The following is a 26,209-nucleotide window of genomic DNA, read 5'->3' as shown; positions in this document are numbered from 1 at the left end:
TTTGGAAGTATCTGACTTGCTAAATGCTCTGGGACAGAGCAAATGAACCCCTGAGAAGGCTGGAGGCTCTGTTTGGCTTGGGTACATCACAGAGAAGTGAGATCTTTCACCCAAATGCACATGGAGAGGCTTTCACTCCTCCCTCAGTCATGGGACTGATGACACCTCTTCTGCTCTTCCTTCCCCTTGCTTTGGCTGAGTTTTAAAGGACAAAGTCGACTCAAAACTTTGCAGTTTCAAAAAACACAAGTTTAAAATTAATTCCTGGAAACCTTTGCTTGTTCACTGCTTTGTATTTTATTTTTTTCTCCTGGTTTTAAAGAGGTTCAACTCTCCGGCTGCTGGGTGACCTGCATCAGCAGGCAAAGCCGACCAGGCAAGGGAGGCAAGAGCAAACCTCCTGCGAGGTTCCCTTCCTCGCCTGGCTGCCATCAGTGCTGCTGCTGCCTGCAGCGCCTGCTTCACCGGTGCAGGGTCTGTCAGCACCCACAGAGAAAAAAAAGACATTTTCACTGAATCTCGAGGTTTGAAACAGTGCTAATAGCACTCAAAAATCTGCTTCTGCACAGGTAATTTAACTTTGAAAACATCATTTGAATTTCTCTGCTGTGTTTGCCTTCTGGTAAAATGGCAGAAGCCTAACATGAGGGTTTGCTGTGAAGAAAAGCTGGTTAGAGCAGTTTTGGCAGAGTGGTTGGGGAATGCCGCTTGGTCAGCATTTCACATACCATGCATGTTTGGCCAGTGTCTTGTAGGTGACCAGGAGGAGGGACAAGTGTGATAAACGCCACTTGCTTTTTGTTTAGTCATATTTGCCCTTGAAGAAAACCAGGCAAGAATGGCCCCAACTGGGGAAATGCAGATACAAAATCAAGTAGGAGGCTTGATTGCATTTGTGGAATGAATTGTTTTATCCCTTTCCAAATCAAACCAGGGAAATTTGCTTAACAATTTTATCCTTAAGAACATAAAGCTGTAATAGAAGCTTGGATACCTCGTGACAGCATATTACAGTGCACAGTCTTGCAGATTTGAGCATGCTGAGTGATCATAGACTGTAAAGAGATTTTTGCCAGCTACTATGGTGTTGTTTTTCACAAGATACCTTGTACTGTCCAGTTCAATTGAGTTTTAAATGTCCCAAGGGCTTTCATTGCTTCCCTAGAATAGCAGGACAAGTCTCAGAGGTACAGACATAATAGGAAAGAAACATCTTACTAAAGTTTTCTTGCCCATCCTTGGAATATGCTATAATAGCATTTTTACCATTTCAAAAACATATGAAAAATCCAAATTGGACCACTGTTATTGCCACGTTCTCCACTGTTAGAAGAGGCAAAGGAAGAAAACTCTCTGAACCTGCCACCATCACTGGAACATACTTAAGCAATGGATATACAACTGGGCAGGAAGCATTAGCTCAGCCATGCTTTATGTTCTTAATGTCCTTCATCCATCACCACAACAGAAAGACTTTGAATCTTGGTAAAATGTTAGCGATTAATTAATTTTACATTTCGGATCCATGAGCTCTGTTAAAGGATGGCACGGAACCTTCATTGTACAAAATTGAACGTCCTCCCAGTTTCCACATCAGAAGAAATAGAGAACATCTAAAACTCACCAGCCTCGCTTAGCCTGGAACATGTTGGAGAGCCACATGGAAAATGAAAAGTCACATTTAAGGTAGAAGTAGCAGCTGAAAAAATATTGGTATGGAAAGATATACAAATTACTGTGGCCAGAAACCCAAGGAAGAGCATAATCCTTTGGCCCATTTTGCCTTGCAAAATAACTCTGTTGCTACAGCAGATATAGATGAACAGATGTGCTTCAAGAACCATTGATCTACAGCCAAATCCTGCTTTTGGATACATTCACAAGACTCCCAGCATGGTCCATGGGACTTTAACCATGTGTATCTGAGCATGGAGGCATCCTCCAGGTGTACAGTTTTAAAGCACGCTTGATCTTTGGAGGGTTGCTCTCCTGTGCTCTTGTGGGCTCGACCTCACCATCTGCATCTCTTGAGTTAAGCCACTTCCTCCGTTACTTGCTGAGATGCTGAGATGTTGATGCAAGTGCTTGCTTAAGTGCCACTGCCTCCATTTTCTCTGAACTTCCAGCTGAACCTAGGTAGAAAGGTCACAAAATACTTAGTGCAGCTAGTTTATCTTGGAGCCCTGCACTGTGGAGAGCAGTATAACAGGAAAAGGAGAGCGGGTTACCTTTGTCAAGGCTTGGATTTATTTATTTAACCCTCAGTTTAAGGGATTGGGGTAGAGCCTGTTTCTTGTCACTTTTAGTGATACCGTTGTTGCAGCTACACAATTTTCTGTTAACCTGTTTTTCTGTTTAATTGCAGATGAAACCGTTCACAGAGTCTAGCTGGCCTTAATAAGTGTCTGGTTTAGATTTTTCCAAGATTTTAATTTTAGTTATAAAAATAGGACATTTTGGCACTCCAAGGTAAAAAAAAAAAAAAAAAAAAAATTTTTTTACAAAACAACTTTTTCTGAACCCTGTTAAAGGATCAGTCAAAGCATTTAAAACCCCTCCTCCATTTCAAAGTGACTTTTTCTTCCAACCTTAGGTGCTAATGTTTATTTTTTTCCTTCCCACAGTCTCAGGATCTCCTAGGTTTGCATAATGTTTCCCCCACTTCTACCAGCAGCAGCATTTCAGAGTGCAAGTTCTAGCCCAGAAGCCTGGGAGTTATCATATGACTACAAAGGAAATGGTCCCTCTTCCAAAAGCTTTACCTTATGAGAGTCCTTATAAACCAGGACTGGATACAGCTTTTGATAAATTCCTTCCAAAGGATCAAGTAAAGAAAACAGCCATGGGATGATAGATAATAGCACCATGCATCAGAACCAGTTGATTGTCAGTGTGACGGTGTGTGGGATGGTACACCCTCCTTTCCCAGACAGTAATATTGCTGTCTGACTTACAAAAGGGCTGCAAGAGTTGAGAGGTGAAGTCTGCATCTGGCATACAATTACTTAGGCTTGCCAGGTCTAGGAGCTGACGTTAGGTAGCTGGGAAGAAAGCCCTCAGATAAAAGTGTAATTCACTGGAGAATGTATCCTACTGATTAATGGGGCATGCTTGAGCAATAAAAAAGAATGTCATATACACAAAACTCACCTCACCATTAAGAAAACAATAAAGTACAGCCACGACAAAGCCCTAAAAGATAAAAGAACTGTGGTCACAAAATTAAAACTGCAGTTTCAGCTTTTAAATGGGGATGAGTCATCTCAAGGGAAGTCAGACAGCTTGATTTTGCCATTGAGACTCTGCCCTGTTGCAGAGTTATATATTATACCTCTTTTCTTATTTTCAAGAAATAATAGCTTGTCAAATATTACCTGGAATGACCCAAGAGCCAATTCAAAAAATAGCTGGATTTCCATTGTGCCGCTGCTGGTGTCTTCAGGGAAAAAGGCGAAGATGATATAGTGGACCCCAAAGAGAGGGATGAGGAGAAGTGTTGACTTTGCAAGTCTCCTGAGAACAAAAAGAGAGGGGAAAGCCAGTGCAAAAGGAGCAAGAGGAGCTCACGTGAGCTCATATGGCATAAAGCCGTGATGTAAGGGACATACTTGTATTGGTTGAAATCGCTGCTTCGACCTTCAGGCGAGCTGAGCTTCCTCATCAAGATTCTTAAAATGTTGACAAAAAGAATGAAATTAATCTGAAAAAATGAAAGAAAGAATGTGAAAAAAAAAAGCCAAGCAAACAACAAAACCAAATGCCCAGTAACCACTTATGTAACTGCCAGGTGTGAGCAGAGCCAGTTCGGGTGTTTTGGCTGAGCAGGCAGAATAGAGGGGCTGGGGGCGGGCTCGCCTGTGTCCCTGTCCCCATTCCAGTCCCTGTCCCTGCCTCTCCAGCCTGCCAGGCCAGTCTAGGTTTGGGTGCTGGCTGCTTTCCCTGACAGTTTGCTGCAGCTTTAGTTACGAGGATAATCAGGGCTTATTATCCGGACAAATCACCAAAGGGTGGTGAGACAAGGCACATCGGTAGGATCCCCTCTGGCTGTGGCGTTCAGACAGCCTCTGCACAGTCTGGCCCCACCTTGGATGCCAGCAAAGTGACAGCACTGGGGGGACCACTTGCTAACTGGGACTGCAAATGCTGCTTGTTCCCTGCCAAAAGACACAGCGTGGTTTGGGATGATGGAGGCAAAATAGTTAAAAGTAGTTAAAAGTGGGGATAGGAGAGAGCTGACACAGAAGTTCTTCCTTTTGCATTTTCCCCCTCTCGAGGGTGGATATCAGATAAAAATGCTGATGTGCTGCTTGGTTTGGGTGAAGGTGAAACAATAGCTGTTTCTGCTCGATTGACCCTTGGGCAAAGAGCAGAAGTCACAGGGGAGGCAGATCCAGATGGAGCGTCTCACTCCCATAGCATTAGGGAGCAATTTGGGCTTTATATGCCCTTTGCATCAGGGCTCGGACATTGCCCTGCGCTCCTCCTGCCCCCAGCGCTGCCGGCTGACCATCTGAGGTGGTGGGTTTCCCTAAGAGAAGCGAGCCTGCTGTAGACGGGACAGACCCAGCACGTCCTTGGGTTCCCAAAATTATTGGATGAAGAGGGAGCAACTATGGCTGCATGGTCTGGGCTGCCGAGGGTGTCTGGAGAGGGCTGGGATTTTGGGGAGCTAGGGAGGAGTGAGGAAAGGAGCAGAGCTGGAAGGAGCTAGGGGTGGAGAGCATGAAGGGAAGACTAAAATATTTTGGGGGTGTTGGGGGGAAAAGGAGGTTCAGGTCTGAGGATTCTGGGGTTTTTAGCCCACTAGGTCAGGCATAAGCAGTGTAGGCTGAGCAGGACTTTGTGCTGATGAAAGCTGCTGGGGAAGGGGGGACAGGGAATTTCCCGCTGGGAGGGATTACCCCTGGGCAGCACAGCAATGAATGTTAGCCTAGGAGCACAAAGGAGTTTATCGGTGTTGATTTTTTGCCCTTTGAACTGCTAAGGACTGTGCACTGTGAAGAATAAAGAGATTAGATCTGAATTCTGAAGGACTGGCTGTTTGTTTGTCTGTGGCTACGGGGTTGAGAAAAGCCTCTCTTAGGAAAAGGGTCAGAGTCATGCAGGAGGCTTCTGCCTTATGTGGCTAAACTAGATGTGATCAGCATTTTGAGGAAACTTCCAAGGGGATAGGGGGTGGCCCTCAAAAGATAGATTAAGATTGTGTTTTTAGCCTTGCAGAATGCCTGGGCCTTGTTGGCATTTAAATATTGCTGAGTGGCTCCTGGAGCATAAGGGTTGTTTCCTTAAGAAAAAATAAATGCTGTGGCCTCATTAAGTTGATAATGAATCACTTGTGTGGTCTTCTGCTTGTCTTATGGGGTGAAGGATTGCTCAGTGGTAAACGGGAGCAGAAGTTTAACCCATCATCTCTGCTGCTTGGGTTTCCAAGAGATGCTGCAAGTGGTGCAGTTTGTGTATTGCAAACATAATGACTCCTACGGGCAGCCCAAAAACCTCAACCAACTCTAGGGTTCTCACTTGGAGTGTCGGCAGGTTACTTGAGAGTAGTAGCAGCTTGAGTGTTTCTGTACTAGGGTTTCAGACGGATCATTGCAGTGTCTGCCCCAGAGCATCTAAGTTGGGCACAACAACTATGTCCAAGAAGCAGCTCCAGCCCCTTGGTACCTAAGGCTCTGAAGGTGAGCACCAGCCAATGCTCAAACCATAGGTGTTGAGTATTATTTGTACCAAACTGTACTTTACATCGCTACTGCCTTGTGCTGGGCAGGTTCACACTGAGTTTCAATGCTTACGCCTTATTTCAGTGAGCAATACCATAATAGTATAATTGCAGTCTGCTAACATATGGTGCATGCAGCCTGTGAGCTGCTTTGATTGCTGAAAAACAAAAGTTAATGGTCACGTAAGGCAAGTTGTTTTTGGCTTTGCTGAGAGGGGCATTGACCGGGAGACACAAAAGCAATTGTACTGAAATATACAGCCACTTCGTTTCTCCTCCGGAGCCTTCCTTGAGACAGTCCAAAACAAGCTTCCACAAGCCAGCCAAGTTCATATGAAATCAACAGGATGTGGAAACCTGACCTTCTTCAGGCTCTTGCTCCTTGGGAGGACACTCTAGCTTTCTTTGTGAACTTAGCTTCGGGGCATTAGTTACTGACTCAATCCTGCTGAGCAGAAGTTGCTTAAGCAGTAATTCATGTGTCATACCAGTTTAGGCACATGTCTAAGATCAGTTCATTAACACACTTCTAAAGCATGTTGAGTAGATGATCTCTGACTTCACAGTATTTGAAAATACAGTTTGAATCTGCTTGTCCCAGAAAAGACTTACAAAAATAGACAGAACTATAGGGCCTCTAATGATCCACCAGGTATTGGCATTAGTGTTAATGTCCCAACACCTGTAAAAATAGAAAAGAAGGTGCAGTCAGTTATCAAAACACTGCCGTCTTTTGAAAGGGGTTTAGTCTGTTTTGCACTTTGGATAGGCCCCTATTCCCTTCTTCTACAAACTTTATTTCCTGTTCTCATTTAGCTGCACAACATTTCTGATAGAAAACTGTCCACCTGCACAGGACAAAAGTACATCCTTAAAGCACAACCACTGTTCAAAATTTTCGAAGGGAGAAGAGAAAGGAACAAAGTTTCACTAATCAGAAAGTCAAATACAGATGCTGAAAACATTGTGGGATGAATTCATACTTGAAGGCTAACCTCCTACCCTTGAAAATGCTCAAATGAAATTTGAGGCTTTTTCTCAGGTTACTCAGATGGACCTCTACTCCCGCCCACGCTAGGATCCAGGCTCCCACCACAGCGGTTTGCTTGGTTTGCTTGGCTGCCAGCGGTTAGGAACGAGCAGGACCCCATGGAGCAGCCTGTGCGGGGGCTGCGTGCTCCCCAAGGCATGCCACCTTCCCCCGCCCCACGCAACTTACCCAATATTTTCATAGAGTTGCCTAGCAGTCGCCCATATGGCCACAAACACAGTTGGGGCACCTGCAATTGGAAAAGCTAGTTACTGCTGCACAACTCCCAAAGGCAAAACAAAGCCACAGTTATTCTTACTGAAAGGAGAACCAGTACCCCATCCAAGGGCGATGAACCGCCAGAGGAACTTCCTTTCCGAGAAGAAAGAAATAACCAGGAGAGTGTGGAGGTACAGTCCCTCCACGAGGAGCCAGCTGTAGTTAGACATGATGCAATACTGAAAGAAGACCATGGTGAGCTTACACCCAGCCTGAGGAAAGAGAGGATAATTAGCTTCTGCCAGGGTTTCTATCTACCTTCTAACAGAGAGCGAGCTGTAAATAAATCATGGCAAACAGAGATTTTATAGCAACTAGGGGACTAAACAGGTATCCTCGAGTCAGGCATTCACATGACAAGAAAACAGGACTGGCACTTGTAAATGTGTTCATCAACGGCCTCACTAGCAAGAACCAAATGTGTTATGGACGCATGGGTTTGGGTTACTGTCTCACTTAGAGGAGTTTCACTATTACAGCCTTGTTAGTATCAGTAGCACTAATGTCACCTTAGAGAAGCAGGCTTTTTTTCCTAAGAAAAAGGGTCAGCAAAGACAAGTTAAAATTTGCTCAAAATGTTGTTGCTCATGAACAAAAATCCAGCAAAACTGGGGGAGTAAAACAAAACAAAACAAAAAAAAAAGCCTTTTTTTGTTTGTTTGTTTCCCTCCCTAATTTTTTGTCTTTTGGTTTAAAGCATTGAATATTGTCTCCAGTGACCAACCCCCCCCACCCCCCTTCAGTTTTCAAGATATTTTGCTGACAATAAAAAGAAAAAGGGAACAAAAATTCAAAATTTGAGATGTTCCTCTTCCAGGCTCTCTGGGTGCAAACCCGTATCTTACTATCAAGTCTCACACTGTAGCATAAGTCAGCAATATTTAATGTATTCTCGTACTTTTCCTGCCAGCACCATCTACCAGGATCTAAAATCCATGTCAGAATCTCTACCCTGGGGGCGTATCCTGTTTTTGCAGCCTGAGACACCCATGTTTAGGCATTTCTCAGTCAACATGCTGAACTCCTGGTGTCTTCTGTGGCCATCTAGTCAATGCAATCAAGATGATGAATGCAGGTACCTACTTCAGACTAACCTGGATGCCTCTGCTCCAATACTTGTAAGGGCATCTATAGCCATGAGGAATTGCACATGGGTTTCTGTGTGTATGCTCCAGCCTGTGCTGCTTTTGTGTCCTCATGCCACTGTCACCCACGCAGAATCCCCCAACCAGGGAGATCTCAGCCAGGAACAACGAACACGCAGGACTGAGTGATGGAGAAGGGACAGGGCACACCTTTCATATCCCATAACCCCTCACACTGAATGGAAAGCTGAGACAGATATTTCCTTCCCTGTGCACTAACTACTGCTGGGATCCTGCTGGGAAACTGAGGCATGGAGCGAGCTGGAAGGCAGAGAGTTACCGTGTATGACCCACAGTAATTCATGTCTTCAGAGGAAAACAAAACGGCATCCTTGATGAAGTTGGATGAGGCTCGCAAAATGAACGATGTGAAGAGATGCATGTGGATGTAGTTCCTCGTACAGTGAAGTCTCCTGTTACAAAAAGAGAGAGGGGTGCTGTGAAGTGACATTCCTAACCAACACTGATAGCTCATGGCTGTAAACAGCAGGTTTCAATCCTTATTAATGCTAAACCAACAAATTAAGAACACCGTTTTTCCTGTCTGTGAAAGGAAGACTAACACATTTCCCAAGAGATATCCTAGAGAGGACCTTAAAAAGCTAAAGCTGCATCTGCTCCACTCAGGTACGAAAACAAGTGAATGCTGCCAGAAGAATTGCGATTTCATGCCAATGTGCTTCATCTAGCCTCCCTCCCTCCTTGCTGGAGTAACATGAACCTGAGGTGTTTATCCACACCTGGGTGGATTTATTTGGTTTGCTTGCAGTGTGCTCTTGTGCCTGCAATGTTTTCTGTATTAAATTTCCTTATAATCTGGGTCTGTGTGCTATGCAGCCTGAAGGCAAGTTTGCAAAGTAGTTGGGGTTCCTTCTGCCCAGAGGTGCTGCCATGACTCTTACTGTAAGGGAAATTCATTTCACTGAATAAGCAGCAAAGTACAAATTCCGGGTTATAAGGATGCATGAAGATAAGACGACTGTCAGATCGCTGCTGCAAACCTGAAACACCTTCCCAGAAGTCAGTGCAGCAGCACTTAGAGCAAAGTTTTGGCCACAGTCTCAAGCGGGGAAAAGAACAGCAGGGGGAAAGATACTGCCCAAGGGACACTGAAGTCACGGGAAGATCTCAGCAGGGAGGTGGTGCAAATGCCAGTCTGCAAAATGCATGCAGCTATGTTTTGGAAAGTATACGAGAGCACAATATGAGAAGCAGCCCTGACATTTTCTGGGAGACAAGACTCAGAGATCATTTTTGTCACTGATTTCTGTGAAGGTTTTCAGAAATACTTCAATTTTTGACTTGCCCCGAAAGCCAACAGAAAGATCTATGTCAGCTGAGATGACCAGAAGTCCTGGCCAAATGCAAATCAGAGATGCCTCTCCTCACCTAAAAGAGACCAGGACCGCTAAGGCTACTGTCAGAGTCACAAGGGAGGTGCAGTATCCAATGGTGTACATGGTCTTCAGAGTCAAGAAATAGGAACGCTGCAAGGAAAACATATATTCACATTTTTACCTTTGACTGTCTGGTAGTAATCAGCCCATACTAAGAGAAAGGTGTCCCCTCCTATTTAACAAATACATTTTTTTGTAAAATCAGCTATTGAAGTTTTACCCTGAACCACCCATTCTGATCATTTGGAGGAAGCATTTATGCTGAAAAACACTTGAAACAATAACCCCCCCTGAGTTAAATCACAACATCATTCATTCCCTCCTTAACATGTTCCTCCCCCAGGGTCCCAAAGCAGCAGATCCGTGGGCTCAGGCACTCAGACTCACTCTCTCCTCGTTTGTCGTGTCATTGACATTGTAGCCACAAGCGATATCAGGTCTTGGATAGGTGTGTGACCAACCCTGGCTCGTGCAGTTTCGGTAGACAAAACCTGTGTGGTAACAACAAAAAAAGGACAAAACTAGGTGTGATCAGTTGTATATTTGTTCTCCTTGGGGGTCAGTCACCAACGTGTAGGGTCCCTCCAAGAGCAGAGAATATTTTCCCCCAGGCAGTGCACTCTGCATAGCTGGAGGTGAAATACAGCTGTGCAAATTATGTTGATACTTGCCCAGTGTACTTGTGTGGGTCATAATATTGTTTGCCAACCCAGCGATGACTGTGATGGATGTGTTTTTATTAATTGCAACATAAATAATACTGTTCAGTACATCTGGTGTTTCTTGGCCAGTATTCCAAGATCAGCAAACACATGATTTTCAATCACAGGTTCATACTCCATGCAAACCTGATACTTTCTTGATTGCTCCTACCTCCTTACTGTGGTTTGTTATGATCTCAAGAGAACACAAAACTTTAAATGGCCACAGATTTTTGGTGAGGTTTAAATGAAAACTAAAAGGCTTGTCCACACAGCCATGTCTGGGCATTATCTAACACTATTGATTTCCTTGCTTACTTGCAAATTAAAGGCTAGGATGGGATTCCCCTCACTTAAGTCAGCCTTCTGAAAGCTAAATGCTTGAGTCCAACTGTGTCCCTCATGGCTGTCTTTCTAGTCACTAGAGAAAAACAGGCATTTGCAGAATTCATCTAACTTTCAGCCAGACATCTGCAGAGAGCAGTTTGCCCGACCCTCTTCTGCTGGGCCATCTGACTTGTGGACTCCTAAAGCTGAGGGAGATGGATCCCCAGCAAGTTGCACATGGTTGAATAGGACAGGTTTGAAAGTGTCCGTATTCATGTTTGGCACTAAAGTGGAAGTGGGAAGTCCTGCCCTATGCACCTTACAATCTAATTGGAAGAAAATGACCCTAGCAGGCATGTAGGTTATGTGCTGAAGAGAAACTTTTACAAAGAAATAAAACCACTGCCCACTGTCATAATCACATTAATCTGTCAGGTAGGAGCCACACTTTAGGAACATGGAAAGAAATCCTGGCTTTGCTGCAGTAATGGCAATACTAGCAAAGACTTAGGGCCTGAAATCAGCAGCCCTTTTTAGTAGAAGCCTTTCCTGAAGACACCACATGTCTATTTTTGCCCACACATTCAGCCATAGGGCATCCAGTTCCTGCAAAACATCCCACAGTGTTGATGGAATGGAGGGAGATGCATATGCAGCGGTGTTTGGCACTGGTTTATGCTCTTTGGAGCCCTGCTGGGAGTGTCAGGACAGAGTCAAGGCTCCTGCTACCTCTGGGCTAATTGTGGTGACCTGACAGCATGTGCAGGTCTGCACTTGATTTGAACTCAGCTCTGTAAAACTGCAAGGCACAGCAAACATGCTGACATCTCCAAGTGGGAAGAGCTCAGGGTGTGTCAGTATCAGACTATTATTCTGATGCTTTTATGAACATCTTGTTCCAGCTTAGCATCTTTGGAAGGGCTAGGCTTGCTTTTTAAGCCAGGTTTTCTATACCCTGCTGCAGCAGAGCAACAAAAGGAGAGAAATACCTCTCCCAAACAGTTCTCCCCAACCTGCCTTGGCACTCAGCAAGGGAGTGGTATGGTGTCAAATTCTCTACTGCAGCCTCAATTATCAAGACACACGTACTTAGAGCAGAGTGTTGTGCTTGAAAAAAATGCCTGTAACTGTTTTTTGCCTGCGGATGTCAAGGTAGTTCAGACAAGAAGAGGTGAAGTTCTGTGTTGATGTGTGCATGTGATTGCGTTATATGCAAGCATGAAAGATTATGCAGGGCGTGTTATATTGATGGACGTGAGCACAATTTTAACAATGCTGCTTGCTTATGGGTGACATACACACTGGTGAAACTGCAGCATGCCCCGCTCGGAGAAGACTTGGGGTCTGCAGTCCGTCTAGCAATTGGTGCTTGGTATTTACTGGTGCCTTGGAGGCTTTTGGAGTTGCGTAGACAAGGGGAACACTGGCTAAAGGGATAGCCGTGGAACTGGGGCCGTTCAATGTGGCCTTCTCTTCTGTTTCTTGAATCCCCACAGCCACCACACCTTTCCTCATTTCTTGCCTGAGACACAATGTGGAGGTCTATATGTGAACTTCAGCTATGTTACTTGGTTTCAGATTGTTTTGTTTCTCTGGTCTGTTATGTGGGAAGGGGCCAGACAGTCTGGGCTACAAACACAAGTCTAGATGTCAGCACAAAGCTCAACAGCACAGAGACCAAGGTTGGTCAGAGCTCAGAGCTATCTGCATCCCTTCACATATGGTGTTTGTAGCTGCCCATCTGGTTTGTAAGTGGTGAGGAGAGAAAACTTTTGCTTTCTTTTCAAGTAAACAGATCTTTGTTTTTCTTTTGCAACATTGCTTCAAGCAGAGAAACAACTGTAGCAGTAATTAAACACGAGTCACAAGCCAACCACAGCATAAAATCAAGAAATGTGGCTGTGAGAATGAGAAGAAACTATTGCTGACTGTGACCCAAAATGCCAGATGCAGAGACCAAAATAAGATACAAATGCCAATGGACCATGTCTTGGGTTTCTGTTTTGAACACAGTCACTCTGATGATTGCTTATCAGAAGTGCTTCAAGTCTCAGCTTCTCGATAAGGTGAGTAACTAAAGTTTAAAGCTGTTAGACTATCTCCAAGATAATGCAATGCACGTTTGAGATGTACCTATGACCTTTGGATGTACAAATTCCCGTTTTCCTCCCCGGTGCGAGGGCCAGAGGCAGGGAGTGGTTCCCTCTAGTGGCTGTACCAGCAGGGATTTCATTTAATACATTTAAGGGACAGTATCACTATGCTAAAGATTTGCGAGTGCATGCCGGACAGATTATTTCCTCAGCGCTCTGTGTCGCTGTGTAGTTTATCCTCTGTCTTTAAACCAGATTATAGGATTCAAAGGGCAACTACTGTTTGTGTGTACAGAAAGTAGCACGGTATTTATTTTAATCTGAATGGCTCATGTCTGATTTTATTTAAAGAGCACTAAGTGCTTCTCCTCTAACTTATCTAATCATTATTAGACAATCTAATACTTTGTCTCCCATTCCTCCCCTCATAAAATGCATCTGTCTGCTTTTCTGTAAGTACTGGACCTCATTAATATGTGTCCTATAACCAAAGAATGCAAAACCCTCTTCTAATTTGAATAATTAACTCACTAAGGAGAAATGTAAGCACATTTCTTGGGCATTGCTGAAAAGCAGAACTGAACAGAAAGCAGGCAGAAACTCCTACTTAATGCCTCGTGATTATTGTAGTATTCAGGGAATAAATTTAACATTTCTAGCTTAGAAACCCCAGAGAAAGGACAACAAATGTTACTTGAGCTCATCCTTTTTAGAGTAAGTTGTTCGGTGAGCCATGAAATCTGAGTTCCCGTCAATTTGTGCCACTTGTGTGGAGCCTGTCACGGACAAGGGATGAACCCCCAGTGCAGATTCTCTCTTGATGGAGGCAAAAAAGACATCTTTTCCCCCTACCCGGCTGGCGGTTTTTCCAAAACTTGTATCAATGTAATGCTGTGTGAAGTTTTATCCCTGTCGAGCTCAGCCACTGGTCTAAGAACCAGAAGGGGAAAGACAAAACAGAAATAGATAAACATAGAGCCTGAGTGGAGAAAACTCTTTCCGTTAAGAAACCATGCTAAAAAAACATTTTTCAGGATAGCATTTACTTCCTGCACTTTTCTTCACCTGGCTAAGAAAAGTAAACATGTAAAACATCTTGCTACTTTAATTCCAGGCTTTCCCACATTTAGCTTTGTGTTGGAAACAGAGCTGCTAAATGACCGTTGGTCTTTAAAATAAGCAGGGACACAATTTCACTTCAAGTTCAGACCTGACAATGGCATCTTTGTAAATAACACATTTAAAACTAAAATAACAATAAAAAAACTCCTGGTCAAGAAAAGCGTATTTTTAGTATTACCTTTTTTACCAGTCAGCATCTGGAAGAACTGAGGGCAGTGAGCTTTGACAGTCTGTCCCACAGCAGATGAAGGCCAGCAGCTCATGTTATCCCACATTCCAGCACATCTGCCTGGAGGGACAACAAGGAAACACCATGCAGCACCTCCCAGTAACAAAGCACCATGAAACTTCTCCCAACAATGAAACACTATGAAACACCCCCAGGCAACAAAACACCATGCAACGTCTCAGTCTCCCAAGGACCAAGGCAGCTATGGGAACAAAGATGCTCAGTACTCTGAAAAGCAAGCTGGATGATAACCTTTTGAGACCTGGATAGGACTCATCAGGTCCTGGTTGCTTCAAACCAGCCTCAGCCAGTTCTAGGGCCGTGCTGTTCTGGTCCTTGACTCCACTGGTCTCTACTAGCCAGACAAAGAGCAGCTTGGGCCATTGTGAACTTTGCATCAGGCCCTTGGCTACCCATCTGTCTTCTGGTAACAACTGAAGGGTCTTGGAGAAATGAAGAAAACCAGACCTGAACTTTTAGCCCATTTTTCAGTCTTTCTAAGGCTTCCACTTTGAGTCACCCTGATGTTTTCCTTACATAACCCTTTTGTAAACAGGAAAACATACAACTTGACTGGGAGTTTCAACAGCTTCAGAATTACACTGGAGAAAGGGCAGAGAGGAACAGTATCAATGTCATCACCATGAATACTCCTCCACTTCTTCATCTCTTTCATTATGCCAAGACTGTGCTGGAGTGAATAACACCAACAGACCACTTGCTGCACTTGGCTGTGGGTCTCAATGGCTTTTCTGCTGCAGGAGAGCAAAACTTCACCAAGCTCTGCCAGTCCCTGGGACTGTAAACGGAAGAGCATCACATTTACAGGCCAGGGCAAAATATGGGTTCACACCAACATGCTGGCACAATCTGCCTGTACTGTTGTTCTTTCTGAGGTCAGGCCTCTGACAGTGTGACCTGCCTGTTGGAGGACCCATCTCAGAGCAGCCGTTGAACGTGGAGTCCTGCTGGGCTCTCTGCAGGCATGAGCCTGTGGCTCAGTTGCCCTGCCTGCAACCTTCTGCTACCTGAGGCCTCCATCACTGCCCACATTCACCCCATTTCCCTCAGTCAGGTGCAGGGGCTGCCTATTTTAAGGCTGAGCTTGTTGTGGTGGGTGTGAGGGAAACTTTTCTAGCTGTGCCCTCAGCTTGTCTGTGTTGCCTTCCGGCAGGGCTGGTAGTGATGCATCAGGGAGCCGATGGTCAATGGAGCACAGCATGACGGTGATCTCAACTTAGACATCTTCCTTAGGTGCTAGAAGCTGGCATGGATGAATTTTGGCCTGTGGTGCAGAGTGTTAATAGAGAAGACCTACAACTGATGTCTCTTGTGCTACAGAGAAACTGCAATCCTGGTCTTTCTTATTTTGCTCTTTTTCAGACATAAGCTGAAATCATTCAGGCTGGTTCCCTTTTGCCTTCACTCACTGTAACTGGTTTTAGCAGAACCTTCCCTGTGGGTTTTGTACTATGACAGGGAAAAAAGGGGCCACTGGAGCATACTAGGACCACTCTATGGTCCTAGCATAAGTCCTGGCATATGACAGATGTCCTGCACTCACTGAAAGTGGAGGGGAGGAAGTGTTGAGCACCCTCTTCAAACACTTTTTGCTTTATAAGGTCAGCCTCCATGAGCCTGACAACAATATTTACATTTCTAGAAATGTATTGATTTCCTCCTGCACAACAGTCCTAGTGCCTGGAAATACAGAGCTTTTCACAGCCAGGGCACCCCAGCTCTGGCATCCTCGCTGTGCCAATGTTTATAGGACTTGGTAACCATTTACTTCAAAGCAACGGTTTAACAGCAAATGAAACATCACTTTGGGTGATATTTATGCCTAGCCGTGCTGCATTGTTTGGGTTATCGAACCTTCATGCCAACACTGAGGGCATAAAGCCCCCAAATCAGACTCAGTGCACATAAAAACCTGGCAAAATTATGATATTGGGATGGTCTCTTCCCAGGAGGACACATGGACCTCAAACATGCAGATAAGCAAAGGCTGGAGGTATTTTCAGATGCATTATTTCACAGAATAGAAACATCACTCCATTATTTACCAAGGTAACATACCCTCCTTGAGTAAAGACCAGCAGAAATAAATTCCCGGGCTCTCTGTTCAGGAACCATTATTTGGGGAAAGATGTGCATCTTACTCCTGTTTATTCTTCTGGGGTTTCACTGCCCGGAGGAGGTGTGTTTGCAGAGTTACAGAGACAGAGAGGGGCTTAGTCACTCTGACTACTTTCATCTTAAAGCCTTCTGCTACATGGGTAGGCCTAAGCCCACGGCAGTACACCTTGTTTGATCTCACTTGCAGTGTTAAAAGAACGATTCTGACAGCCATTGGAAATGTTTTCTCAAAAATTTAACACCATCCTATACTTTTTAACTTATCTCTCTGTAGATTTGGGGAGAGCGGTACCGGGGGTAGTATTATCCTGTTTAAAAATTTCCAGTAACAAAAGGCCTTGGGGGAATTTTTAAGACTTGGATCCAACTTAAAACTGGATTAAGTGTCTGCTGAGGAGCTACTAGAATGAGACCATCTGTAAGACCGTACTGCCTGATAATGCTAGTGCTGGTCCGCACCTGCACAGTCTTACGCAGCTTAACTTGTTTGCATCTTTGGAGCTCTGGTGCCGAGGAAATGCAGAGCTCAACATTAGAGCCGTGTCACGGGATCAAAGCTGAAAAATAGACAGGCTGTCAAAGCACCCTCCTCTTCAGTGAAGGGCACCGGGGAAGAAAACAATAGTGATTTATTCATGTCATCAAACTTCTCATATGTAGCGGGACAGATCTGTATTCTGGAGTATCTGGCAACCTGCCATGAGGTACCCTGTCACTGCTACATGGGCGTTATGTCCTGAAGCTTTGCTCATACCCATCAATCCGCAAGTCTCACAGAGAGAAAAGAAAGACAGAGAAAAATACTAGGCACCCTAAGAAACCAGGCAATAGATCTTCCTTCTGAGTCTTGCCTTTGGGACAGTTTACAGTGAAACAGTTCTGTGTCTCCAACACTCTCTGGTTGAGAGTTTTGAAACTAAGATAAAGCCTCAACTTTTGCTCCATACGGTAGCTTATCTCTGGCCAGGACACCCTGCACACAGCACATCTCATGGGAGCCCCTTCGCTTTCCACACTGGTGGGGAATCTTGCCATGTCATGGTCAACAAAAGTCACCCAGGAATAATTCAGTCTGCAGGATGCTGTGAATGACACAAACCCATCCTTAGCAACAATGGCTGGTCACGCATAAAAACCGGTCACATCTGTTGCCTCCATTCAACATACTCTGTGAGATGCTGACCCAGCTGCTGCCTGGGGGAGCTAACTCACAGTTCATAGGCAAGCTTCAAAATTGCTTGGAGTTATCTCCCTCAGACCCCTTGCACATGAACACACTTGCTCAGCTGTGAAAGGAAAGCTATCTACATGATGAGGACTCAATACCACAAGACCTTCCCAGGCCAAACAACTCATTTGTATGATAAATCCTCTCTGAAATGCAAGAGCTCTGTTAAGTGCCAGTAAATTAGAGCAATGAGGAAGCAACGAGGACCTTCAGGCCAGCCACGTGATTTAAATGTTGGCTCCTGGTATTCACTGATTTGGAAGGCAAATATAGTTAAGTAAATTTGCACATACTGGGCTGCCTTTTTAAAAATATCCCTGTCCAAGATGAGAAGAATTCCAAACCCTCTGCAATTTGCAAGATTTTGTTGCTGATGTGCTCCCTAGTTGTGAGGACTGCAGTTGAGCAGCTGAGTTAGAAGGCTTCTACGACTCTTGCTGACACAGTAAGGTCAAAATCCCACTATCAGAGCCTTGTAACAGATCTTACCTGGTTTTCTGCTCCTAAATGAGAGATGTATAAAAGGTGCATGCCTCCTATGGGAAGGAATGTGGGGTATCTGATTTTGAGGCCACACAGCTCACTTGAGAGCAGTTTTTATTGTTTTTATTTTACCTGAGCTCAGAAGCGTATCATTTTCAGGCGTTCCGTTCTTCGCCTCCCGGGAGAGAGTCTCGGCACAGTTTTCTTCCTCCTTTTTCAGGACACTCAGGAGGTCACAGACAGGTGGGACAGCTTGGATCTGCAAATTTTAAACACAGTGGAATCACTTTTCCTCTTAAATCTTACATCCCCTCAATGGGATTTACCCTTCTGATGCTCACGTTCACCATGCAACCCTATCAACTGATTGTGGGCAGTATTTCCAATTTCCTTGAAACACAGTCAATTTTCCTAATTAAGTCTGCTTCTTTATAGTAGCAGCAGGCAAGCACAGACTGAGTTTCTGCCTTCTCCCTTTTGCTGACATTACTGTTATTGAAAAAAATGAATGTGTTATTCTGCTAAATTAAGTACATGGGCAAGATGCTCTTCCAAAAGACTGCAGAAAGATCCAGGGCACTGCTGGACTCTCCTAGAGCAACAGAGAATTAATTACTTGCCCCTGGCAGTGTTAAACCATAGACCTGGCAGGTCATTTTCCAGGGCACAAGTGATCCAAGCATGTCCACTGCTTGCAGACCACCCAAGCCTGTTTCACTGCTACTGATCAGGAAGCTGCAGGAGCTGACCTGAAAGCAGAATTTAACACAGATTTTTGCAGGAACCTAGACAGTAATTTGTCCTTAGGTCATTTTCTCACCTTACCGTTTTGCCCCAAAAATCTTTATAAATTCCCACTATGGGAGTTATATGTACATATATATATGCACAGATATATATACACACACATACTTAAAAGATTAAAAGCAAGACATCAGGATGCATTATTTTTAAAGTATCAGACAGATTTTTTAATGTACTTTGTGTAGGAAAAGTTAACCCAGCAGCATCATATTACTACTCAACCCAATCAATCTTGTAGCATTGCTGATCACTTTCAGATTAGATTTAGGAGGGAGGAGGATCACTGAAAACCTTGTAATGAGAACTATTACTTTTCTACAATTAAATTTTAGCCTAACAGACATCAGAGACTATTTTCCCACTCATTTCGACTGGAAGTATTCTGGGTATTGTATTTCTGAACAAAGTTTGATCTTTTCAGCAGTGTATCAAGCCTCATCTAATTGGTCTGTTCTGTTTAACTTCAGCATCTGTCTCCCTTGTCTTTGTGCATCATGAAATAAGTAAACTAAAAACCAGTTGTCTTTACATAATGCAGTGAATTTTCCGGAATTACACATGCAAAGAATTCAGATGAAATAAACTATCCTCTGATGCCAGGATTTAAATGCATTTTTAATCCATGTAATATTTGAAAAAAAAATTTTTTTAATCCATTTAATCTTTGAAAAAACAGAAATGTTTCACTAGAGTAACAGATATAGATAAATGCAATTGCATTTAGTAATTTCAATTGCTAGTTGAAGGTTGAATTTGATAATTTCTGAATATTGACAGGTTTTTTGAACATGCATTATTTATAATTCTCTATTGTTATCTATTTGATTACCAATAGTAAAGCAATTTAGTAGATTTTCAGAGTTCACAAGTATATACATAATATGACAGTTAAGACCTACAACATACTTCAGCTGTAGCTTCTGTGTCCAAAAGTTGCGTTGAAAAAATGTTGAAAAACAATATTAGTGCTCAGCATCTGAAGTGGCCAAGAAAACTGGTGTGATCTGCACGCGGGTAGTTCGAGACGATACTGAACATATGTAAAAATAAATGCTAGCAATCACATTAGTAACGATCTCAGGAAAACTGTTCACTTTAAAGAAGGCTATACATCTCGCAGGCACCGTTTTCTCTAAGAAAGCTTTTGTTTTAGAAAGAGGCTAGAATGAGGGTGCACACTTTATAGCACATTCAGCTACGAAGACCACCCTGGTGATCTGATACAGCATTATTTTTTCACATAAGTGTGTTGCTGAAGCAGGAATACGGTGTAGTTAATGCCTTACAATTGCTGTTTTACTCTGCCAAGTGACGGCCACCATGTTCTTCTGATCAGACAGATACCGCTGCCTGGTAACAGACGTGCAGGTAGCAGGATTTTAAACCCAGAGAAAGCAGAGAGCCTCCAGGTGCTGGTTTAATGACCTGGTTTTCTACAAGCACTGTCCTTTGGTCAGTCTTTGCCAATGCTGACATGCGACAGGGCAGACCGGGCACAAGCGGGGATGTTGCAGATCCAGCGCAGCTGTTTGCTGAGCAACACAAAATCCCGTTTCCCGTGCCACGGCCAGATAACCCCGCTCTGCTACCGTCTGTGCTCAGACTCACTTGTGTTTACTGTCTGCATCTGGGAGCAAACAGCTTGTTCCCACACCTTGAAATCGAGGAGAAAAACGGTCTCCACTTTGTGGAGTTTCTTCATCTCCTCCTCAACAGTTCACTGAAACATCTGCCAGCTCACAGGCTGTCAGATTTTGATGGGGGGGCAAAACATCCTCATATTTTGTTTAAAGAAAATTTAAGATAACAAACCCATTCCAAACAGAAATAACTGTGATAACGAGATGTCCAGAACGGGCGGAAACCTGCAGTTTGTGATATTGATTGCAACAGCCAACTACATAGTTTTTAACCTGTGAAATGAATGGATTTAAACACTACTTAATATAAATAATATTTGCAGCTACAGAATTCACAGCCAATTAATCTGAAAGTAAGTGGTTTTAGTTTAATGAGAGGATTTACAGAAGAAAAAAAGATATCTGGCAAAATCAAAATAGGGATTTTGAAGGACTAGAAAAAGAACAAGTCTCGGTGCCACCCCGAGCAATGACATCTATTTCCAGAGTCCTTTAGGTAGTACGCAAGAATAAGAAACCAAAATGCCAAGAAAACCATCACAGTTACAGTTTTTATTGTGGAAGACAATCAAAAGGCAAAAAAAAGTTTGCAGATTGCATTTAATCTGCGATTGCAACGTCTAGGCAGAGCTCGGGTTTTCTCAGAGTTTGAACCAACCCCCTGCTGAGACAAATAGATCGATTTTTCACTAGTTGCAATGAAAGAGTGATTTTTTACATTTGCCGATAGCTTGATCCTTTCCCAACTTCTCACACCCAGGTTGGATATATTTCAGTCTTGATTTATATGCTTTCAAAATCTGAATAAACTGAGCAGCACCTGGAGATCACAGCCGGGGTTTAGCTGTCCCTCCTGACTGGTCTGAGCACCCAGAGCTCAGCAGTGACAATCTGCCAAATAAATTCTGAGTAAAGTGATAAAGCTAAAAGAAACCAAGTTTGTGGGTTAAACATCGCTTTGCATTCCTTCAATCTGAGTCAAGGGAGGCTTTGGTAGTGGTGGGCATTCCCCCATAGAGGATTGCTTGCTGGTGTAAATCAGCAAAGCTTCTCTAAATGGCATAAAATCTTTTCTCCTTCATCACAGAACCTTCCACATTTACCAAAGCAGGTTAGTAACACTGTTGTCTTTATACAGATGGGGAAACTGAGGCATGCCACTGGCTTCATATAGATGGAGCAACAGAGCATGCTGCTGTCTTTATGTAGGTGGGGAAACTGAGGCATCCAGCATCTCGCCATCTGGCCACTGTCAATTAGTGTAGGAAGCAGCAGAAGAAAGAATAAAATCAAAAAAATTGCAATTCCTACACAGACCTTTTTAAACAAAGACACTACAACTTCATGGAGTAGAGGTGCACTTACTCAGACAACATGTGATTCCATGCAGTTGGGAATAAATAGCTCTGAGCACCTACCAGGATGGTTGATATCCAGAAGATGATCACCCAGATGATCCACATAGTTAATCACAATCTCTTTCTTTCATCCCTTGCGCACCAGAGGTCACTGGGCTGTCTGTATGCTCTCCAGCGTGGCTCTTAGCTCCTTTCACTTCATCCCTTTCCCTCCTCTCTTTTTTTCCTTCCCAGCTTTGATCATCCTTAGCCAATGTTTCTCTCCAGCTGCTGAGCCTTAGAGAGCATCAGCAATGACAGGACTCCCCTGTCCACCCTCCAAGCTCTCCTCCTCCTCGTCTGCAGAAGCCTCCTGTCCCAAGAATAACAGCACCTCTCTTGAGCATGTTTCTACTATCATCTGCCTCCCTCCAGCTATTATTCACTGTTATCGATGGACGTCGCCGGGGAATGATCATTCCTCATGTTCCCATGATAAGGAACCAAGCAGGACTCCTGTGTAAGACATCAGCCCCAGAACGGCAGATGTAATCAATCAAGAGAAAATACAGCCCTGGAACAAGGGCCCTGCTGAGAAACAGGGTTGGAGGAATGTGATGCAGGCTGCCTGCACTGCTTCTGCTCCCGACAGCTCTGCACATGCCTCCCGCAGCGAGTACACATCCCTGAGAGCCAGAAATCATGAGGCTGGCAGAGCCTGCTGCAGGAGAGCTGGCTACCTGCACCTCCCACCCAGCCCTGGTGAGCACAGTTGCTGGAACTGGAGATGCCCTCAAGTCTGGGGTAGGCACCAGAGAAAGGGCAAACAAGAGATCTTGTCTTCCCACCCCTTGTCCTCCCCTGCTCCCTGGACTTCTCTCTCTCATCCAACATCCAGAGAAACAGCATTTCGTCCTGATGCTGTAGGTTGCAAGATACAACTGCGTTTGGATCCCAGTGGTACCTCGTTGGTGGGATGTAGATTCGAGCCATACTGGGTTCCCTGCAGGCAGCTCCTCAGTAGTCCCCTTCCATGGCAGCAGAGCACTCTTTATTTTTCCAGGTTTTGTTTCTGTGGCAAAACTATTGTCCAGGGGCTGTGTGCTTAACGTGGGAGAGGGCGCCAAGGCAGGCGCTCCAAACCCTTGCTTGCCGAGTTCACTTGTAGCACAATAATGAATACAGCTTCAAAAAAGAGCCCAAGTATGCACTGTGCACTAGTGCCCTTTCTCAAAGCACTGTTGTCAGCTTAGTAAACTGCCTTGAAACATCTTTTACCATCTTTTCCAATTTGCCATCGCCTGTCACCCCAAAAAGGTCAAATGTGATGCCCAAAACTCAGGGTCTCCTCTCCAATCTACTGAGTGTGCGCTCCACATCTACCAGTAAAGTCAATGACTATGGCCATAAAACATCTGGCTTGTTAGCTGTGCACTGAAAATCCAACTATTGCATTAAGCAAGTCATTTGCTGAGCAGCACAATGAAGGAATCTGGGTTTCTTAGTGAGTGTTGCCCTTTCTCGTGCCCACTCTGACCACAGTAACTCCAACTCATCTCTATACGTGCTCCCTAAGGTAGCCAAATTGCAATACTCTCTGTTTCCCTCCACACCACCCTCATCTCTCCCCACATGCCCAGAGAGGGAGTTGGGCAAGCGGCAGCATTTGCTCTACTCCCACACTACGTCTTGTCCTGCTCAGCTGCCCGGTTTGCACGTGCTGACTGCCCAGCTGCCACGCTCACACAGCACCATTTGCCTCGCAAAGGGCAAATGTTTCAGTCCTCCTTGGCCCTGTCCACACTAAACTTGTAGTAACTTTCATTTCTTGAAGAGCTCTGCTTTCCCACAGAGTTTGGTCGAAATTGGTCAAAGGGTTAAACAAATTGTTAAAAGGAGGTCTGAGAGGCAGCCAGACAATGCCATTACAGAAGTCTGAAGAAACCACACTGGCAATGCTGCATCGTCTCAGAGGGGTGCCAAGCCATTCTCTCTCTTCCTTTGGCTGAAATAATATTTTATTATTCCGTTCATGCTATAACAGCCTCCTCTGAAATCCACCGCTCTTGCTTGCATTTGTGGAATCAAGGGAGCTTTGCTCCTGGACATACTTCTGAATGTGGGGCGTTTTCTGAAAGAGGCAATGGTTGCCTAGGAGTTTCAGAGAGACAACGTTGGATTTAAACACCAATGGTGTGAATGAAGAACCGAATGTTTTGTGACCCTCCCGTTATATTCACACGCAAGCTGAGTGTTTGAAAGAAGCTGGATGCAAAATAAAACCTGGAAAATTCTCACCTGTGCAAACCATTGCTTGACTCTCAGCACAGAAGATGTCAGCACAATGGGACAGGCAGCGTGGGTTGAGAAACCTAAGAGCAGCAGCAGACTACAATTATTACCAAGAATTCACATATCCTGAAATAAGGTGTTTGTTTAACTAAACAATGTAGCATTGCACTTGGCTGTGTGCATCTACCTTTATTCCTACTCAGTATATCCATTTTAATTTTGTCAGAGCTGGAATTTCTTTTAAGTCTGTAATCTAAACCAGAAATAAAACATCAGAATTTTTTCATGCAATCTTGAAAGACTTTTAATTGTAACTTTAGGAGTAAATAAAAGAAATTGCTTTGTAGTACTCTGATTGTAGTATCTTTTACTTATCAAACACTAATCAACTTTGATGTTAAATATTTATTTATTAATACTTAAAATTTCCATTAGTGCTTTAATCTAATAATTCATTTTTCCCTCTCCTTTGCTAAATAATTGTTTGCAATGCCTCTATTACAGCTTGACAATCAGACCATGCATTTTTCATCTGATATTTGGAATATAGAGAGAAAACTGAGGTGAGAACAACCTATTTAAATCCTAGTTCACAATCTTTATTTATAGTAGTCTTCCCAAGGAAATCTGCAGATTTGTTGGCTGATAATCCCTTCTTTTCACCTACCTTTTCCACTGATTCACTGCCTCTCAGGAAATTGTAGAGTGCTTTTCCAGAGGTGCCTCACGTTCAGCTCCTCTGATGTAGAAGCAGAGATGGATTCTGGTTTATGCTCAACTATCACTGTCCAAACAGACAGTCGTACATGCGAATTGTGTTTCTGTGGGAGGAGAAATATGTTAACATGCTATTTGCTGTACTATGTTCCCACGGTCTTTTTCTTGGAAACAGAAACAAAAACCTGGCAAACCCGTAGACCTAAACAAGTTCAACAGTGAACACTGTGATTAAGCTCTGGAGTTGGAAAGTCCATTTTCAGTGCCAAAGCATGCCACACAAAACCCGTAGCATTTTGCAGAGACATCTCCCTCTGTCCCAGGGAGCCGATACGAGCAGCCCAGCCCCCTGCGAGAGCTCTCCAGCAGATCCGTTCTGCAAGAGAAATTAATTTCAACCATTTCCCCAGCTTGTCAGGTGAAGAATAAACTGTTTGCCTTCGCCTGTTTACTCAGCTGAGGTGAGTGGATAGTTTGGAAAAGCGCTAGCTTGATGTTTGAAGTGGTCAAAGCTCCACCAAAGGCAGATAGCTGCGCACATGGAGCTACGAGGAAGAGGTGCATGCACCCGGGAAAGGAATGCTGAGGCAGCAAATGAACAGCAATTGCATTTTACAAAGTATGGGAACTACATTCTCGTGGTGGTGCAACCCCTCCTTCTCCTCAGACATTCAGAGCACTGGGCAGAAATCACACTGAGTCAACACCTGCTGCAGACCTTCACCATGCTTTGTTCAGTTCTGGGAGCTGAATTTTATGATCTGAAGTTTTTCTTCCTTCCTTTTTTTTATTCAAACTAAGCATTGCACTACTTTTGGTCACATTTTACCTCTGTGTTGGAAACGCTGAAAGAGAATAATTTTATTCTTAAAATATGTAAGAAAAAAGAAGTTCTGGAAACATTTCTGGCAGCCAGTACTCTCAATTTTTTGTTTTTTTATGTTACCTAATGCAGGATATCAGTGTAGGTTTCTTCGGTGTTACTCTTTGAGTCTGGAGGGCTTACAGGTCTGACAACGCTGTCCCAAACCAGGGATGCCAGGGCATCTTCAGCAAAATAGGTTGTGTCCCCCCAAGCCAGCCACACTGCTGTGTTTAATTCAGTGTTTCTCAGCCTCATCAATTTCCTCCAGACCGCCTGTCTGAAGGAAAAAAGCAGAAAATTGTGCTTTCATTTCTTCCCTGCACACTTGCAGGTAAGAGGAAAATAATTTATGGGTGGGAAGAACAGTACACTGAAAAATCTTTCCAGGATTACGTTTCAAGGGACTACTGTTTAATACTGAAAAGCGAGGATATATAGGTAGTGGAAAAAGAGATGGTCCTTTTTTAAAACACCGTAATCAAACTTTCAAAGTCTGTTTTAAGCCAGCGCAGGCCCCAACGGACACCGCACGATCCTGGCTGGCTTCGCCTCGCCTCACCTCACCTCAGAGAACAGCCTTTATTTGGGCCCTATCGAGGAAGAACAATTTACGCGTTAATAAACGAGTGTTTAAAGAAAAAAGCGACTGTGCCGCCGGA

General features: G+C 44.0%; 1 protein-coding gene across 1 annotated transcript; it reads right to left on the bottom strand.

Annotated features, from left to right (window-relative positions):
- Window positions 1–1,950: 1,950 nt before the first annotated feature.
- SCTR (secretin receptor) lies at window positions 1,951–21,802 on the bottom strand. Its single transcript, XM_010076866.1, has 13 exons — window positions 21,758–21,802; window positions 18,028–18,154; window positions 13,995–14,105; window positions 9,961–10,064; window positions 9,566–9,663; window positions 8,457–8,589; window positions 7,090–7,243; window positions 6,942–7,002; window positions 6,335–6,404; window positions 3,609–3,700; window positions 3,375–3,513; window positions 3,151–3,192; window positions 1,951–2,132 (listed from the first exon to the last, which is right to left on the bottom strand). The coding sequence occupies exons 1-13, from the start codon at window positions 21,800–21,802 to the stop codon at window positions 1,956–1,958; spliced, it is 1,353 nt and encodes a 450-aa protein (XP_010075168.1). The 3' UTR covers window positions 1,951–1,955.
- Window positions 21,803–26,209: the final 4,407 nt, after the last annotated feature.

This window comes from Pterocles gutturalis, unplaced genomic scaffold, assembly GCF_000699245.1.
Source record: "Pterocles gutturalis isolate BGI_N339 unplaced genomic scaffold, ASM69924v1 scaffold7698, whole genome shotgun sequence".
NCBI lineage: Eukaryota > Metazoa > Chordata > Aves > Pterocliformes > Pteroclidae > Pterocles > Pterocles gutturalis.
The sequence above is the reverse complement of the archived record's forward strand: the minus strand, read 5'-3'. Positions and strand labels throughout refer to the sequence as shown.